At 44.3% G+C, this 18,727-nt stretch overlaps 1 protein-coding gene across 12 annotated transcripts in view; it reads right to left on the bottom strand.

The window, feature by feature from the left end:
- KMT2C (lysine methyltransferase 2C) overlaps positions 1–18,727 on the bottom strand; it is a 270,063-nt gene that overhangs the window by 10,380 nt on the left and 240,956 nt on the right. For 8 of the 12 annotated variants that reach the window (XM_064575698.1, XM_064575700.1, XM_064575701.1 and 5 more), the window contains 12 exons: positions 15,954–17,630; positions 11,602–11,814; positions 10,727–10,891; positions 8,939–9,080; positions 8,646–8,793; positions 6,987–7,165; positions 6,693–6,829; positions 5,612–5,861; positions 4,417–4,556; positions 3,902–4,009; positions 1,223–2,342; positions 167–303 (listed from right to left, as the gene is read on the bottom strand). In XM_064575698.1, coding sequence (XP_064431768.1) covers positions 167–303; positions 1,223–2,342; positions 3,902–4,009; positions 4,417–4,556; positions 5,612–5,861; positions 6,693–6,829; positions 6,987–7,165; positions 8,646–8,793; positions 8,939–9,080; positions 10,727–10,891; positions 11,602–11,814; positions 15,954–17,630 — 4,416 coding nt within the window. The remainder of the gene's footprint in view (positions 1–166; positions 304–1,222; positions 2,343–3,901; positions 4,010–4,416; positions 4,557–5,611; positions 5,862–6,692; positions 6,830–6,986; positions 7,166–8,645; positions 8,794–8,938; positions 9,081–10,726; positions 10,892–11,601; positions 11,815–15,953; positions 17,631–18,727) is intronic. The other 4 variants (XM_064575699.1, XM_064575697.1, XM_064575702.1 and 1 more) reach the window with 4 other exon arrangements.

Here is an 18,727-nt window from a genome sequence, read left to right as displayed (position 1 = left end):
TTACTGAGGTGTCCAGATGAATCAGATGCCTTGAGACACACGAAGAGAGCAAAGTGCTCCCTCAGAGTATCCTATTAGAGCCCGTGTCAAACGGTCACACTGGGGGGGACCACTACGTGCAACCACAAAGGCTCTCCCGACGACACATCGGGCCCGAGGCACTCACTGACTCCGCGATCCGTGCCACTGCAGATACCGTGAGCCCAAACAGATCTTCTCCCTTTAGATACGCTGGAAAAAGCTGGAGCATTTCAGACTGTTTTCTCACACATGCCACGGGCTCCAATATTTTATCCCAAACACCTACATATGGCCAAAACAAAAAGACAATTTAGAACAAACTTGCTCTCTGGAAAACAGGATGCAATATAAAACAGCAAACTAAAGACGGACCAACCACTCAAAGACTTACCAGTTTCCAGGTAAAGCCTTGGAGGTGGTAATCTAACCACCCTGTTATTACCTGCTTATCAAATGGCAGTTTATTTTGAAGACTTTATGAAATGTTGGGGAAAAGAATGTGTTACATTAAGGAAATTAAACAATGAAAGTGGAAAAGAAAGTTTAATGTAACAAATTCATGCAAGAACTTAATTCATTTTCACACAAGGTGCCTAACTTTAGGCACTAATTAACTAATTAATCTAATTAGCAGTACTTAGAAGTATGTTTCTTTCCCCTCAGATTTAAATTAAAATATGAAATTGATATTTCCATTGGAATTATCTTCAGGGCATTTTCATACTTTCTTTTAAAAACAGCTAGACTTTAAAAAAAAACCAATTCCCCGGTACTTTGTGCAACAATAAAATGACAGCCTACAGTTGGAATTAAGTGTCCTATTTCTAGCTCCAAATTTGTTTAATACCTGGTAATACTCATGAAAGACAACGTACACAATATGCTGTAAATATGGTTTCCTGCCTTCCGCCATTAGGAGAGTCCCCAACGCAAACAACAGGCAACCTTTATCTACAAATCACTGCTTTCTCAACTGTGTGCTCAAATACATATTCTGATTTCGAGTCAGTGTAGCAAGGGCTGAGAAGGTGGCACAGCAGAGACAGCAGGGACGGTCACACAAAGAAGCTAAACGTCGTGTTTGTAAATGAAAAATCCATGTCTGTTTCCATAAAACATGACCCCAAAAGAGAAAACCAGGAAACAAGGACACAAAACGTTCAGGAGCCGGCTCTGCAGGGCATACAAATGTGGCTCTCACCTTTGGGGGAGGAATCACTCAGGACAAGATCTTCGTGGCCCTGCTCCACAATTCGGACGGCGAACACCGGGCGCCCGTCCTTCTCCTCGATGGAGCAGAGATAGCGGCAGCGCCTGTTGGCGTAGCGGGTGCTCCAATACAAGCGGCTGGCCTCGTAGCCCACAGGGAAGAGGGCGTGAGCCGAGTGGAATGCCTGCATCTGCTGCGGCAGCAGCTGGCCGATCGTGTGGAAGATGAGGCTTCCGACGCGGAAGGTGTGGTCACGTTCCCCACGCTGCACGATGCTAGCGATCTGTCGCACCTCATCACGTTGAACGTAGACCCGTCTGAAGACTGCGAAGTAACTTAACTCCTGCTCATGAATTCCCTTTGGTTTGTGCATGGGACAAAGCATAGTTTTATCCTTAAAAAACATGCATTGTGCTTTAATGGCGCAAGTAAAGTGATAAATGTTGGTGCACCGAAATCGGTGACATCCGCTGGTGGCGCCCATCTTATGGCAGAAGACACATTTCATCTGCAGGCCCCGCCTCAGCGCCAGCTCCACGTTTATGAGGGCCCCAGCCTGGGTCTCATAGACCTCCGTGGACCACAGCGCACAATTCAAGTGGACCCACAGGTCTAAGTCAAGGTTGAGCAGCCTTGCTGGCCCGTCTGTCAACCCATCTCCCTCCTCGTGACAAAAGCAACACTTCCGGTAGTCTTTGGGCACAGGGTCCGGTTTAAGGGACGTGCCCAGTTTCTTCAGAAACTCATCTATTTCGTCCTCACAAGGGGGTCTGAAGCTCCCCTTGGGGATTACGATGTGAATGCTCCACTTCTTCCACTTCATCCCTCTCCACTTTTTATTGATTGGCCTACAGTCTTCAAACCCGCCGTGGACAGTCCGGAGCCGAGGCTTTAACTTGACCGTTACCTTGAGCTCGTCTGGCTTTGCCTCTACTTTGGCTGCTTCAAACGCCGGAGGGAAAGTGATGGGGGGTGATGCCGGGGCCGAAGCTTCTTCCTGGAGCTGCGGGAGACAGTGCACGTCCAGAGTGGAGATGTTGTTACTGTACTGATGGAACGCTTTGGAAGGCGTCTCTTTCACAGGCGACTGTGGCAATGGCGGGGCAGATTCCTGCACAATGAAAGGGAACAGGAGTAAGGAGAGCAGGTCATCCCAGAGCAGGAAGCCAAGCAGCAGGTGTCACGGGGCCTGTGCCCCCAGGGTCTCCGGGCTGAGCAGAGGCGGACACCGAACACTGAAGGTGCTGACAAATACCCACGGGCTGACGAGAGCAGAGCCGGGTCGGGGAGTCCCGCCCCAGGCCTTCTCGACAAGGCTGCACCTCTGGAGAATGCTCTGCTCCTAAACCTTCTTGGACACTCCTCTCTAACCATAATAAAGCCAGAAAAATCAACGCTGAAGAGAGGAGCTAGTTTAATTTGTACAATGGAACGGTGCTTTTTGTTGGACCAAATAAAACTTCAGAACATAATCTTCTCTGAGCTTATCCCCACTCTCCGAAATTCATGTCTGTTCATCTTAGGCTGAATTAATTGGCATAAATGTGAAGAAAGAAGGGGCAGTGGTCCCCTATCAACATATATCACACGTGACTCTTCCCTGGCGCTGCCCAGCTCTGACCCAGCTGCTGGAAGAGGTGAGCTCAGAGACAAGCCCCGGGACTTTCTCTCTGGGTACCCACAGGTTCCCCGTTTTCACACAGCCCCCTCCACGGGGTATCTGAGAAGATACACCTCACATAAATCCAGGAGCACGCAGGAACTGCACACCAAATTTAAAAATTATCTGGTAAAAAAGCAATTCCTCCTCTTATAGAAGCTGACATATTAATTTTTTAAAAGATTTATTTATTTTGAGAGAGCATGAGCAGGGGGGAGGGGCAGAGGGAGCAGCAGACCCGCGGCTGAGCAGGCAGCCTGACGCGGGGCTCGATCCCGGGACCCTGAGATCATGACCTGAGCAGAAGGCAGATGCTTAACTGACGGAGCCAGCCAGGCGCCCCAACATATTTTAATTTAAAGTCTAAACCTATTTGGCATATAGCTTGATTTCATTATACTGGAGACTACTGCCTATTACAAAAATAAGTCTCCAGAACATTCTCCCAGAACAGACAGCAGAGCAACGATATGCAGGGAGGAATGACTAGTGGCATCACAGCACGGGAAGGCTTCCTTCAACACAAACAGTCAAAAATGTCTACCCATATCAACCACACATTTAGATACACTTAAATCACACAGAATCAGGTACAGTAGACCATTTCCACCATGACAAGCAAAATGCTTTCTCCCCCAAAATACAGGAGTAGACTTACAATGTGTTTGTGAGCAGGTTTTCCCATCAGGTAAGATCAATAAAAGTTGTAAGTCTTACCGTTGTAATTAAAATAAGATATTTATAATTAAGTAAAACTAAAGATGTTATTAGTATTAGTGTTTTATTCAATTCTGAACTTCTAAGATATAATTCAAGTCTACCCCCCTTCTCATCAGATAAGCTGAATTTATCTGGAATAGCAAGACGGGCTGCCCTTCCTCTGCCCGCGTAACATGTGCCGGGATTTCCTGCACACAGAATGCTAGGAACCTGTTCTATCCAATCAATGTAACCCCAAATCACGGAAACCACTCATTATACACTGTTCACTGAGACTATCCTAATCTTACCTTGCTTTCTGCATTTTTTGCTTGTGTAGTTGATGCATAAAGAACGAAGCAATTATTACTACAAAAGACAATGTCCTTCTCCACTCTATTGGAGCTTTCTCGGGAATCCTGAAAGGCAGAGAGAAACGTGTGGGGATCTCAAGTCAAAATTTCATAAAAACAAGATCCATCCATTGTTGGTTTTTATGCTATGTTAAAAGTGAAAGTAGTTCTCTATTGTAAAAGTAAAAAAGTAACTCCCTGCCAATATTTAGCATGTAATTTAGCCAAAGAAAAAATAAATGTACAAAAATAAACTTTATTATCCGTATTTCACTCTATTTAGACATATGTGGGTCTCATATTATCCAGTTTACCAGTCTGCTGTCACTGTTTGGTTTGCAGCTAAACACGTGAAATACATGCTGAGGCTACTTGGTGGAACCTCCCGGGGGCCACAGGGCCACCACAGAGGGGCTCTTCTCGACAAGGAGCAAGCCCTGTGCCGGACACCCCAGCGGAGGAACAGCAGGCACCTTGTTCATAGAGGCCAGGTCTCGGAGAGACTTCCTGACGCCGCTCCCGAGAATAACCACCCTGCAGTGACAGCACCACTGTGGTCTGAGTGCCACGCCTTCTGCGCCGCCACGCCCAGAGTCCCGACATCCAGAGAGACCTAAGTGCAGAAGACTTTGTTAGTGATTCAAATTAACCAATAACACAGTGTAGTACAAGGTGTAAAACTGCCCTAAATCAACTTAGGACATGGGTCATTTAACTTTCCTGATACTATTCGTTATTCATAAAAATCTTATCTTCTCAGCATAAAAGTGGTTACAGGGCATCTGTTACATGCATGGCCCTGGAGTATAAATGGAGGGACACAGCTATTCTCAAGCAGCTGGGGAAACAATGCTCGTACACGAGGAGCACAAGAGAAAACCAATTCACCATGACATTAATAGTCCCCCAAAAGTGCAAAGCGAGTGGGGTGGGGGGTACTACTTTTGTTTGAGGGTTAAGACGATAAAAAATGTTTTATGAAAGATGAAGAGCTACATGTACAAGAGTCTTAAATGAGTGTGATTTGCAAAGTGGTAAAGGGCTAAGAGAGTCCCGGGCCCAAGATGAAAACGTGGTCACATTTGGAGCTCATCATCCATGCGGGGCTTGGAGGCAGAAGGGAGAACAGGGAAACATGAGTAAGGCAGAAGCAGCTGGAGGCCGAGCTCAAAAACCCAGCACAGGCAGCTCTCCCTGAGTTCACGGATGAGAAGCGAGGAGCTGCCAGGTCCTGAGAGCAGGGCAAGGACCAAAACAAGACTCCGAGAGAGTGAGGTGAGGAGGCCTCGTCCCTGGGAAGAGCAGGGCCCACGGAGACAGTGCACAGGCCCAACGAGAGGGAAGAGGGGGCGCAGGGCACAGAAGGAAGAGAGAACACAAGTGCAGCCACTGGCCGGCCTCATGTGCACCGGCCAGAGAGGCAGTGGGGGCGGCAGGCCCTCGGGGGGACGCAGAAGCCAACGCTGCGGGGGGTCAGCAGCCTGCACAGAGAGCCGGCGTTCCACGACTTCCTGGGGACATCAGATCCCACCACAGAAGGTTCGGTTACCCACGACTACATACCAACACGCTGTTACTCGTTCAAAACTGAAGTGGGATTTTACAGAGCATCAGCTTAACCTGTGAATGGAAAGTGAACCTGAGCGTGGCACACGTAAACCAGCTCACCATTGCTTGCTGGAGGGAACGGCACATTGGGCTGCTTCAGCCGGTACGAGCAGGCTAGTCGGGGAGGGTTTGCAGGTCCTGGCGGCGGCCCGCGGAGAAATACATGCTGTCGACACTCCAAGCCTGGGTTCACTCTGCGGCTACTGACCAAACCCACGGACGGAACATCCGGAGCATTACTAACCTCATAGCTGTTAGGAATTCGGACGTGAAGAAGGTCGGAAAATGCAGCCACCACACTGCTAATGTTCTAAAACGAGAGTGTGAACACTGTGTCACCCCCGAAGGCAGGAGTGAGCCACAGAGGCGAACTTCAGGTACCTGCTCTCTGCAGGACACAGACCGTGCAAGCAAATCCAACCACTTTCATTCAGACTTAAGAGTCTCAGGAAAAAAAAAATCATTTTAATGGACCAGTATCCCCATCAAGCTTTCCTAAACAGAAATCCTCACGCAGGGACCCCTATTAACACTGAGTATGTGCGCGAGCGTTACAGTATTCTAGCTACAGGACACCGCCGTAAGGAGGGAGCTACACCGCATCAGGTTTCACAGCTAGGCAGAAACTTCCTTCAAGTGGACTCTGTCCGGCTCTGGGCAGAGGTCTGCAACAGCCCACGAGAATGCTGTCACACCAGGGCTGAGTTATACTGACAGCCAAAATGTCCTATCACTGGACCATCAGTATGGTTTCCAATATCCTCACAGAATCAGACAGAAAAAAATTCTCAGCAATTTATTAGTGTTTGATATGAGCAACTGCTACATGAACATTGACACTATTTCTGTAAAAAGTTCTTTTCCATGGCTTCATTTTCTATGTGTAATTATCGAGAGATTTCTCTCTAAAGGACACACCCTTTAATAAAAACACGACAACACTAACTTCATTTTGCCCCGGCTTCAGCTGAGATCCATGTGATGCTTTATTCAGAGTGCTCAGAAGCAACCCAGACATCCGAATGACTGCTCATCCCAGCTCTGAGAGCTTCTGTCCGCCATGACCCTGCTCTAAGCCACCTGACCCTCCTTAAGAATGGGGACACAGTTTATAATGTTAAAAAAGCTATTTCATCTTTACCTCAGCAGCTGTAGGATGCAGAGTAATTGCCACAGATATAAGACCCGATCTGGGACCATTTGGGGACGAACCAAAAGGCGGTGTGAAAAAAAAAGTGCCTGGCTCAGTTTTGATGTCATTCCTTCTAGATTCCAAACCTTAAGGGGGGGGGAGAAAAAAGGGAAGAAGGAGGGAGAGAAGGAAGGGAGGAAGGAAAGATGGATTGAGTACTAATGGCTTTTCAAAATCAAATTATGAACGTTAGTAAACTGGCATACTGTAAAGAAAAATAATTCGGCTGAGTACTTTCCCTACCTTTCCCAGCACTGCTAGGAAGAATCGGAATGATGGGGGATGGCACAGGCTCTGGAGGCTCCTCTTTGACCAAGGACAAATCTGGATATCTGCTCACTTCCATCCCAACCACACTCTCCGGAGAGGATGAGGGGACAAAACTGTCAGGACTGTCCCGATCACCACCGTGATCCTGTATCCTGAGAGAAGAACAAAGATAACATGTCAACATGGGCAAACCCATCACTGGGGCTTCCTGCACAACCCAGCCCTGTCTACGAGTATGACTACGAGGTTCCCTTGGACAATGGCAACGATGTAAGAAGACAAAGAATAGGTTCGGGGCCAAACAAGAAATCTCTCAGACCCTAAGAAACACATTCAACTGTTAAGCAATTTAAACAGTAGGTTTCCTCCTGACGGAACTTCAACATCAAAGTTTAAAGACCTGCCAAAGAAAGAAGACGTTCAGATTACAACACAGTGGAGAAAGGATGAAGACTTACACCTCTGCCAAGTTCCAGATCCCTGAGATGAGGAATAGTCTGCAGCCGGAAAAGGAAAGAGCCTTCTCGCACACCCCGCGGGCACAGCCGCAGAGCCCGCTGTGCTTTTGCTCATAGTGGAAACGCAGGGAAAACTCGGTCACTAGAGCCTCATGGGCCTTTATTTTTCCTAACTGATCAAGTACGGTGAAAAGAAGAAGAGAATGGTCTAGCCCAAGAAGTTAGAGGTTAACTAGGGTGACTGAGATCAGAGGGCAAGTGTGGGCTCAAGCGAATGCTATGGGATGCCCCCAAACCTGGGGCCTCCCACTCTCCCCCCACAAAGGAGACCCTGTTATGTGGAGAGAAGCTGAGCAGCAGCATTACGATGCGACCCGAGAGTGGCTTCCAGACGCAGTCCCTGTGACATCCAGTGGTGTCCTGCCCCAGGGCACCACACATGCACACCTAGGAGGCTGCCTCCCACAACTGCTCCCGATTCACAAATCTAGCAACTTCTAGCAATAAGATGCAGGAGAGAGCAAGGAGACCTGGATTCTAAATCTGGATGAGAAACTTCTCCTTTTTGTTCCACAGTCTTCTCATTAGTAAAGTAAGGGACTTAATCTAAATGATGTCTCATCAAATAGAGGGTAGTTACCAGATTATCCAAAAAAGGAATCACCTGATGAAGTACATAAGAGCCTTTCCCAGATCTAACTAGGTGGGTTGTGGTTATCTACTAAGGACGATGGTTTCTCCCCAGTCAGAATCTTGGGTCTAAAAAGCTGATACAAAGAAGTACAAAACTCTGGGCGGGATAGTCCTTAAATTCTCTTCCCCAAAAGCATTCTCTGGTATCGGTGACTGCCGCTCTTTTATTTTAGACATCTGGGAACATCACTAAGTGACAGTGATCTGTGAAGTATTTTGCATAGAGACTCCCGTTGCCTTAATGTCTATTTGGTTATTTGCTGAACTTCCTATACCATCTAAGAATTTAAAAATGTACAAACTAATTACATTTAATAGTAAGAATGTTTTATAAACTAAGTCCTAAAGAAAACTATTCACCAAATTTTTACCCCTTCAATGTTTTTACATGCTATCCCTACATTCTGCTAAATATATGTATTTTTTTAAAAAATGAAATAACTAAAAAATACGTGAGAAAAAAGGAAAAAAGGACCTCTACCTTAATTCTTCCTGATTATTATGAGGTGGTGTTGGCAGGGAAGCTGGAACATCAACGGTCTTTGGGCCTTGAGCAATAGCTCTGGCTAACAAGTCATCCTGGGGTCGAAATGGCAGCTGAAACGGTTTGGGTCCTAGACTTTTGGTAACTGGAAAAGCGAAAACACAGAACCAAAAATAGATTTAGTCAAAACGGATACATGGGGAGAACCTCACACGATTGCCTTTTCACCAGACACAGCTGACAAAGGCACACTCTGCAAAGGTGTACAACTCGGAGGTGTAGCATCATACCTTCATGGCTCATTAATACGCCAGCTCTTCCAGCAAGTTCTTCAGTTGTCGCAAAACCATTTGCCATCTTCTGACAAGCCATAGGAGGTGGTGTAGGAGGAAGAGAGGCAGGGGGTGTTGGAGGATTACTTAAATTATTCTGCTGCAGGAGACCAAAAAATTTTAAATTATATGCTACAGAGCAAATATGCCATGACCTTGCTAAAACTTAGTTCTGTGAATTTTTAGCACATGGAAGCAAGGCTATAGACATGTCATCAATATGCATCTTCATTCCTAAATGCACACCAAGAAGATAAATAAATGTACAAGGCCAGGAGGTTTTTTGGTGGGAGAAATACTCATGCTCATATGGACAAATTAGCCATTTGCTTACTCTGCCCAGTTTGAGTACTTGAAATTAAGAAGCAAAGTTACATTATTCTATTCTGTACATCTCTTTTCAAATTTCATTGTTATAGCCAGTGAAAGACAGCTTTAATAAATTGTAAAAGTTCTCAAAAATTCCATTATTCAATTCTCATTAAAATATGCCCCAGTTCTATTAAAAAACAAACAAACAACTTAAGAATTTGTGGTCCTAATCCTATAATTACAACTCATATCCTCAATATTAGAATCTGGATTGTCCAAAACCTCTATAAGAAGCAAAAGTCTTAGCAATAACACGGAAATGGCTAAATCATTAACAAATGGGAGTCCCCTCCAAACATTTCTCTCCGCTTAGCATGTCATCAGTTTGTCCTTTGTTGATTAAGTGATCAGTCTCTCAGGGATTGTTGGAATCTACCAATAATACCATGAGAATCAAGTGCAAGGTGAAATTACAAATCTTGCAAAGATCTGGGATTTCATGAAAGTAATGAAGTTGTGTTGGAGAACAGGTTGCATCAGAAGAGAAGGCATTTACAAGAGTTAGGACAGGTTCTAACTGAAGAGAAAAGCCGATAGTGATAATAAATGGAGCATCACAAGAGAATGACTTTAATACTAAAGTAAGAAGAGAAGCCCTCCAGAAAACCGATGATACTCTCAAATATTTTTGCAAAAAGAGCATTTTACATAAGTCAGATGTGAAGTAAAGAATGTCTAATAAGGCTATTATAAAACGTTGCTAAAATAATAATACCAAAAGATAAATTTGAGTTAGTTTGATATTTTAGTTTAAGAATTAATGTCTGGGCGCCTGGGTGGCTCAGTTGGTTAAGCGACTGCCTTCGGCTCAGGTCATGATCCGGGAGTCCCAGGATCGAGTCCCGCATCGGGCTCCCTGCTCGGCAGGGAGTCTGCTTCTCCCTCCGACCCTCCCGACCCTCCCCCCTCTCATGTGCTCTCTCTCTCTCAGTCTCTCTCTCTCAAATAAATAAATAAAATCTTAAAAAAAGAATTAATGTCTAGTTATAATTAATGTCTAGTTAAATCATCAGACAAAATACACTTTTCAATTTTTTTCATTTCATTTTTCAGGGAAAATTGCTAACTACTTTTTTTATTCTATTTACTATGTATTTGGATTCATTTTAAGAGTTAATAAGTTATAGGAAAACAGGTATTTTCTCTACCATGGAAATACATAATGGATGTTCTTCACTATTTGTAGTCTTACCTATAAAACATTACAAATATTTATGTTAGAAACTCTTCATCCAGTGAAATTGTCACCTTTTAGCTAAACTAATGAAGTTTAAATGAAACTTGGAAGATTAGATGAAAAACAAGACAAGCTCTACCAATTCTGATATGGTATCCAAAGAGGAAGCAAGGTAAGACCTTGGTGAAGAAACATACCTTGTAGATCAACTGAGAATAGTAATCCGAAACCCCTTCAAGGGTAGCACTGCCAAAAGTTCCTAGAAGTCGGCTCCCACTATTAAATTGGCCACTGCCATAAGGAAGAAAGTGCGCAAAGTTCACTCCAATGATTGGTTCCATTAGAGGGAGCAGAGAGAGCTGCTATTAAAAAACACATTGAAGAGTAATGTACACGGTCAACAAAACAGAGCGTTTCGCAACTTTTCTAAGACCCAAGGCAACTTAGTCCAATAAGGCTTGAGAAAAACAAGACTTAAAAATTTCGAGTATCAAAATGCTGGAGTAAGTAAGTGAGAGAGACCACAGAATCTCTAGGATATATTTAAAAATGAGCTTTATTCTTATCTGTCTTAAAGGGATGCTGCCAGGCATCTAACAAGAAAAACACGTTCCTTATCTTTGCTCAGCAAGAATCGGGGCGTGAAGGGAGGCCAGGTACCCCCAGTGGCACTCTTAGTGGCTGTCTCCCACCTTCTGTAACAACCACAAAGGTGTAAGAATAGAGTTTACTGCAGGGAGACCGGCAGCTGCATTTCCTTGCATCCAGAGTCACAAGTAACACAGACAGGTTTTTCTTGGTGCTGAGGCTGCTCCTTCTGAACACAAGTAAATCTTGACCATCACCTACCAATCCATCTATCTTACTGCCATTTTCGGGTGCCAATAGGATATGGTGCAGTTTTGCTTGCAATTAGGAAGTCTACTAGACTCCTTGTTGAGACATCATTTATCCTTGTAACTACTTTAATTAGGAAATATGGTAATATAGAGAAAATTTCAGTTTTAATAGGGTTGAAAAAGCATTTGATGCCTCACTTGACTTTTTAAAGGAGCTGCTCTAAGCGACTCACCTGCTTTAGGTGGGTAAAGGTGTCGGTGGTGGAGTACATAGCCTGTTTCTCCTCTTCATCCTTCTTCCTTTTCTTGGAGCGAGGTGCAGCCTTCTCCCCTGTCCTCTGAGTCCGTTTGCTTCGAGGTTTCTTGGTTTCACTTCCTCCATCTGTTTTTGGCAATTGGTTGTTGCCACATCCAAAACCACCTTGCATTTGAGCCCCCAAAGTTTGCTAATGTAATTGGAAAGGTTAAGAGATAAGTGAACTATTCACATGCTGGATTTTGCAGTTCATGCTAATCCAGTTCCGTTCTAGGACCCACATTCCTAACAGGGGTACTAAGAGTTGAGGAAAGGCAGTGGCCTCAAATGGTCTGTTTTCTGAAATATCATCCCCTTTCCAAGCATTATTCTCAAGCACAGAAATTGGTAAGCTGCAAAGCTCGAGGAAAGAGCAGAATTCTTAAGTGTGGCTACTTTCCCTCTCAGAGCAAGCATTATTCCTCAGGCGGGACCACAGGGGTGCCAGTGTAGACCAGAGCTCCTCGGTCCTGCTCTCTGGAAGCTGTGGAGGAAGGCGTGCTCTTAGCCAGGTGGCCGTGACAGCCCCTGCACTGCGGTCTTGGGGAGTTATTTTGGGTTCCCCTTAGGAACAGTTGAAATACGAGGTCTGTAGAACAACAGGTAAGTTCCATAGCCTATGCACCTTCGCTGAGAGGAACAGTTAGATCACTAAAAACAAACAACACTGGTCATCAAAATTAGCTCATGATCACAAATGTGATTGAGTAATAACTGCTCTATACTTAAAGTCAATGAAAGGGCCTACATATATGCTAGCAAATAACCACCCCCCCTTTTCTTTTAAACCTTTCTCTTTACTTAATGGCTAAGAACCCTGAAGAGGTTCTTAAAGGTACTGCTATCAATATCTAAAAATATGGGAATTTTTTTAGGGGCTAGTATTTCTAAACTTTACAGTTACACTTTGTTAGATAGGTAACTACAGTTGCTAGACTTATTTTGATGTGTTCTGCACTGAATCTTTGAAGGTTTGAAGATTATAGTTTCCAGTTTTATTCTAACTGGCTTGGAGCATGCATGGCAACATTTTTCTGTAAAAAGGCAAACAGTAATATTTCAGGCTCTGCAGTCCATACAGTACCTATCATAACTACTCAACACTCTGCCCTGCTACCACCAAAGTAACTATAGAGCATTCATTAATGAACAAGTGTGGCCGTGGTCCAATAAAACTTTTTAAATTCATGGACACTGAACTTGAATTTCATATAATGCTCACATGTTGTGAAATATTATTCTTCCTTAGATTTTTTTTTCAACCATTTGAAAATGTAAAAACCATCCTAAGCTCAAAAAAGAAAGGGTAAAAGGTCTAAGCAGGCTCAGACTACCCATCCCAGGATGAGATCAATGGTTCTCAAAAAGCAGTCCCCAGAGCAGCAAAAGGAGTACCACCTGGGGATGGTTAGAGATGCACATTCCCTGGTCCCACTCCAGACTTACTGAATCAGAAACTCTAGGAGTGAGGCTCAGTGCCCTTTGTTTCAATAAGCCCTTTAGGTGATACTGATATATTAAAGTTTTGGGAACCACAAGCCTAGAACTGTGCGCCTCTCCATTGGCTCTTATTAAAAAACACATTCTGATTGGTAAGTCTGTGCTGGAGAATAAGATTCTGCATTTCTTAAAAAGTTCCCAGGTAAGCTCAATGCTACTGATCCCCAAGGGCTGCACTTCTGAGTAGCAAAGACCTAAGAATTTCTTATTGGCTTATGAGATTAATAATGTAGTTGCTTATTAAGTACATTTGGGTCAAGCACTTTAAGTGCATTGCAGACGTTATCTCTAATCCTCACAATTACCCTAAAAAGCACGTATTACTACATTTCAAAGAATACTTCTCATTATAGGAGAGCACGAAGGTTAAAAATCATCCAAATGTCTGCCTGAGATAAAAAGTTAACATTTTAATGTATCTGTGTTCAGTCTTTTACCTATGCCTACATACACTGTGTTAAAACACAATGGAGACACTTTGTATTCTTTTATTTTAGTGGCTTGACATTATTTCCCATGACATTAAACATCCTTATACAGCATAAATTGTAGTGGCTGCAAAAAAAATGGAAAAACAACTCATTCAGATATAGCTTTATAGAAATAATTTAATTAATAACTACTGTACTAGACTTTCTTTCTCTTAAATTCTCTCTCTCATTTTTTTCCCTCTACTAGCAGACAGGACATTAGCTATTCATGTGGTTACATCTTTGCGTATTTTAGAATTTTATATTCCTTATGTCAGATTCCTCAATACGTAATGAGCAGGTCAAAGATATGCACCTTTTCCAGACTTTATCAGCAGAATGTGTTTTAACTCTGTTAATCCTTGCAGCAACCCTACATAACAGGGAATAGTATTACTCCTGTGTACAGATGAGGAAATCAAGATACAGAAAGGACCGAACCTGCCCAGACCATCCTCCTGGTAAGTGATGACACATGAACTTAATGCAGGCAGAGTAGGAACCTCATAAACTTTCCAAAAAGGCTCTACCACTCACTGCACAGCAACTAGGAAGGTGCTCTTCTCCTAACCCCAACTTACATGTAAAGAAACAGACTCAGTATGGAGGAAAACTTGGTGTATCCAACTATTGCCACAATAATTTTGCCTGTCGTGTGACTAGAAAGTAAACGGATTTCGTCATTTGTAAACCGGGGATAATAACCGTTCCTGCCAAATGACTAACTAGTACCTCGGGTAAATGCTCAGCATAGGATACCTACCTGGAATACGGTAAGGCATCACCACTACCCCTAGTAATAAGGTACCCGACCCCTTGCCACCCTCCTAAATGGATATGAGAATACGTGACACAGTCCAAACATTTATACATATACAAGTGATCTCATTCCTTTTTCTATCCTAACATCCTCTCTATATAACATAATCATCAGTATTAAGACTTAACTTCAATTCCATACACTGAGTACTTATTATGTGCTAATACTGTAGTAAGTACTGAGAACACAAAGGTGCTCAAGATGCAGCCTATGCCCTTCAAGAAGCTATTTGAGTGGCATTATAAAAACTGCTATGTGAGCACATGGGCATCGACACATCTGAGAATGGTTGAGCTGAGAAAGGTGTGGGGAAGATGATTCTAGAACTGAGTTTTAAAAGAAAAGAAGACGTTGGCCAGATGTGAAAAAGAAAGGACAGCAACAGGCAGAAACAGCAGCATGTGGTGAGATCAGAAAGACCTGCAAGGGGATTGCAAATAGCTCAGTATTCCTAGGGGGACAGAATGCAGTGGAGAAAGTGGTTAGAGACTGGGCATATTTGGTGGCGACAAATATGACTGAAGAAATATTACCACTGGAGTTTACAAGTTACCGGACTCTATCACTCCAGCACTCAATCTCTCCAAAATGGTCAAACACACAACTAAGAGAAAACAAAGAGTAAGACAACACTTTTGCTAAAAGAACAGCTTCATTAGCAACCTTAAAATTGAAAATCTGAGCGAAATATACCACTTCACCCCATTCAATTAAGAAATGAAAACTGTACAATCCCAACTGAGAAGCACTACAGGGAAAGCTTTAGGAATACGCCAGTAAGGAAGCACGAGCATTCAAGCAGACCAACCTTACAACCTGGAAACCCCAGTCTGGGAATAGCTCAGGGAAGTTCACTGAAATGCAGGGGATGGAATCTTGTAAAGGTATATTTTCAAAGAACCTCTTCAAACAAAAAAAAAATGAAAAAACAAAAAAGCAAACTCAATGTTTTGTATCTTAAAAAGGGAGAATATTGACACAAGGAAAACCATAAAGATAAAATAGTATAAGATTCCATTTGTATAAAATCAAGTATTAATACACTGCAACACAATGGATTCCCAACACGGGTTACCCGAGAGGCGAGTCCCCCCGGGTATTAGCGAGTGCAGGAGCTGTCTTCTGTACTTCGAAGAGGTTAATGGAAACTGCATACTGATTTGCAATAAAGATACACAGACATTCACTTTTTGCCTTAGTTAGATCAGCTCAATGTGGTAATAATCAGCTGACAGGCACGTGTTACATATTAAATGCATTAGTACATGTCTTTGATTTTTGAAGAAAAAGTAAACAAATTATGACTTAATATGGGTTATGGGTATGAGTCAAAACATGGGCTCCTCAGAGGTAGAAACAGCAAAATTAGAATTTGTCCTTTAGAGTAAAAAGTTGCAAAATCTTGTTGAAATTAGTATCGTGGTTGGCACTAATCGGCTTAACTGTAATTGAAAACGAAGGGGAGACAAGGAAGTTGTAGTTTTCAGGGAGCACACTTACCAATCCTTCGACTGGGTTCTGCCTCTCAACTAGTTTGTTATCCTTTGTACAGTCGTCTTCTGAAGAAAAGCTGCCTTCAGGTTTTTGACTGACAAGGGAAGATGATTTCTTATTTTTCAGCAGATGCTTCAGAAGCTCATTGCCCGCATCTCCCTTGGGAGCCGGGGCCCCAGCAGACTGGGGAGGACTCTGCCCTGAGGAGACAGGACCAGCCACCACTCTTTCTTCGGCCTTACTGCCTGTCTGTTCCTCGGGCTCAGGCCCATCTTGGCCCGGGCACTGCTGCGCCTCAGCCGCCTCTAGTTTGACCTCCTCAGCTGGGGCAGGGGTCTCCATGGACAGCTTCTCCGCCTCTGGGTTTGCATAAGTCTGTGGATTTGGAGTTCCCTGTGATAAATCACTGTGGGGCAGCTTGTTTTCCAATTCTGTACATAGCTGGCCGGCTGCCGTGTTGGGAGCTGACGGGCAGACAGGCTCCGCTGACTCGGGTTCGACTTGCGGAGGAAGCTCGCCAGGCGTGTTCACTGTAGGTGTGGAGGTAGTTTCTGAGATACTCGGGGTCGGTGGAGCAGTTATATCTGAGTGGGGGGTGGATGGCGCCCTGGTGGATTCCACATCCTCATCTTTCTTCTTCTTTCTTGTTCTTTTCTTTTTCCCTTTTTCTTCTGGGATTATGTCGGAATACAACTGGATGAGAGACTGGGCTGATCCTGGATAACTTTGTCCATGGGTTGCTGCAGGGTCTTGGCCACAAGGGAGACTGCTGTTAGCGACTGCAGGTGCTGCAGGTAAAGCAGGTGTAAAAGGAGGCCTCACTGGGGACTGCTGGAAGCTGGCCCCAGAAAGACCTCCATGTACCTGCTTGACAGAATGGAAATTTGGGCTTCCACCCGGAATCGATGGTGAATCAGGAACGAAGGAGGGAGGTCCTATCTGCCTTCGCTCACTGGTTTGCATGAAAGTCTGGGCGGGAGGGGAATTAATAGACCCCTGTTGCATACTCTGCGGCTGTGAGCCCTGCCCCATTTGCTGTTGGTGCTGTGGAGACTGCTGAAGGGGCCTGGGAGGCTGGGGGAAGTCACAAGGCAGCTCAGAACTGTAGAACGGAATCTGGGAGCGCAGCGAGCCGTGCGGCTGCATCCCCACCCCCTGCTGCAGAGCTCTCTGTCGGTCTACCTCTTGCATGAGCTGGATTCGTTGTCTTTCCTGCTGTTCTCGTAAACGTTCCTTTCGTTCCCGCTCCTGGAAACTTTCACTGAAGGGGTTATTGTCATCAAATTCCACCCGTGGTGGTGGTCCACTCTGTGGATTTGCACTAGACACCGTCCCTGGTGCTGGCGTGCAAGTTCTTATTGGTAACGGGGCCACGGGAGGCTGAATCCTAGCAGGATTGAGGGGGAGGTGGGCAGGAGCACTGGAAGGCTGCCAGCCAGGTCCACTCGGCATCCTAGCAGGGCTGGACTGCCCCGCAACGACCGCTGTGTGCTGCTGGTGCTGCAGCTGCTGTGGCACCAAGGGGAAGCTGGGCTGGCTCATGGCAGGTGCCGTGGCACCTGGGACCAGGGGCGGCTGCGGCTGGACACCTGGCATCACGGAAGGCGGGGCCATGGCGCACTGCTGCTGCTTGATCCGATAATCTTCAATCAACTCGGCATGCTCCTTCTGCTGCTTACGGATCTGGAATCAAAAAGTCAGGCTTACTCACTTATTTATACCGCAGGTATCAAACTAGATCACCGGCTGATGATTACGGTGGGGGTTATATATGCGGCAGATCTTGCGGACGCAAAAGTATTTTGCTCAGGCAGTGGCAAAAAAAAGAAAAAAAACTGGATCGATAAGCACTAACGAAAGACTGCGGATCTTTTTAACAACAGAATCTTCCTAAATCATTTGTAAAACTTCTTTACATATGATATACCAAAAACAAATTCGAAATATATTTTTCTGAAATAAATACTTTAAAAACCTTACCACGAAAGTCATAAACTATTTAAGCTACACATCAAAAAGTAAAATAGGACAATAAACAAAGGCTACACAGGAATCAGCAAACTGACCTGTCTTAGAAGTTACATTAATACACAAGGTCAGAATAACCAAGATTTAACTCAAATTTGAACCATTTAAAACAAGTTTTCATTTCTTTTTTTTTTTTTAAGATTTTTTATTTATTTATTTGAGACAGAGAGAATGAGAGACAGAGAGCATGAGAGGGAAGAGGGTCAGAGGGAGAAGCAGACTCCCCGCCAAGCAGGGAGCCCGATGCGGGACTCGATCCCGGGACTCCAGGATCATGACCTGAGCCGAAGGCAGTCACTTAACCAACTGAGCCACCCAGGCGCCCCACAAGTTTTCATTTCTTAAGTATACAAAAATCACAAAAGATATTAAAACAAGATGAAATACTAGCAGGTACACCACCCCGCCTCCCAGTTAAAAAGACTAGATTGGTGAAACTCTTCGAATTTAAGGGATCACATACTCAAATTATAATTTCTAAAAAATATACAAAACTCTGAGGTAATATTTGAAATAGTTCCTAATATAATGACTGACTCGTGTCCATTAATTCATTCCAAAAACCCTTGTGCCACCACAATGTACCAGATGCTACGGACAAATATCAATAAAGATGCAACCCATGTCCTTAGGATGCACCTTGCTCAGGAAGGGGAGAAGGTGATGCCCGGTGTTACCTGTGTCCTCTGTAACCATCCAATTTGAGATGTATATTATACTAGTACACTGAGGCCAGCAGCTCTAATGGTTTT

The sequence above is a fragment of the Mirounga angustirostris genome, unplaced genomic scaffold (assembly GCF_029215605.1).
Source record: "Mirounga angustirostris isolate CCGP_5_RB_7025 unplaced genomic scaffold, mMirAng1.0.hap1 SCAF_12, whole genome shotgun sequence".
Lineage (NCBI taxonomy): Eukaryota > Metazoa > Chordata > Mammalia > Carnivora > Phocidae > Mirounga > Mirounga angustirostris.
This window is presented reverse-complemented; position numbering and strand designations above follow the sequence as displayed.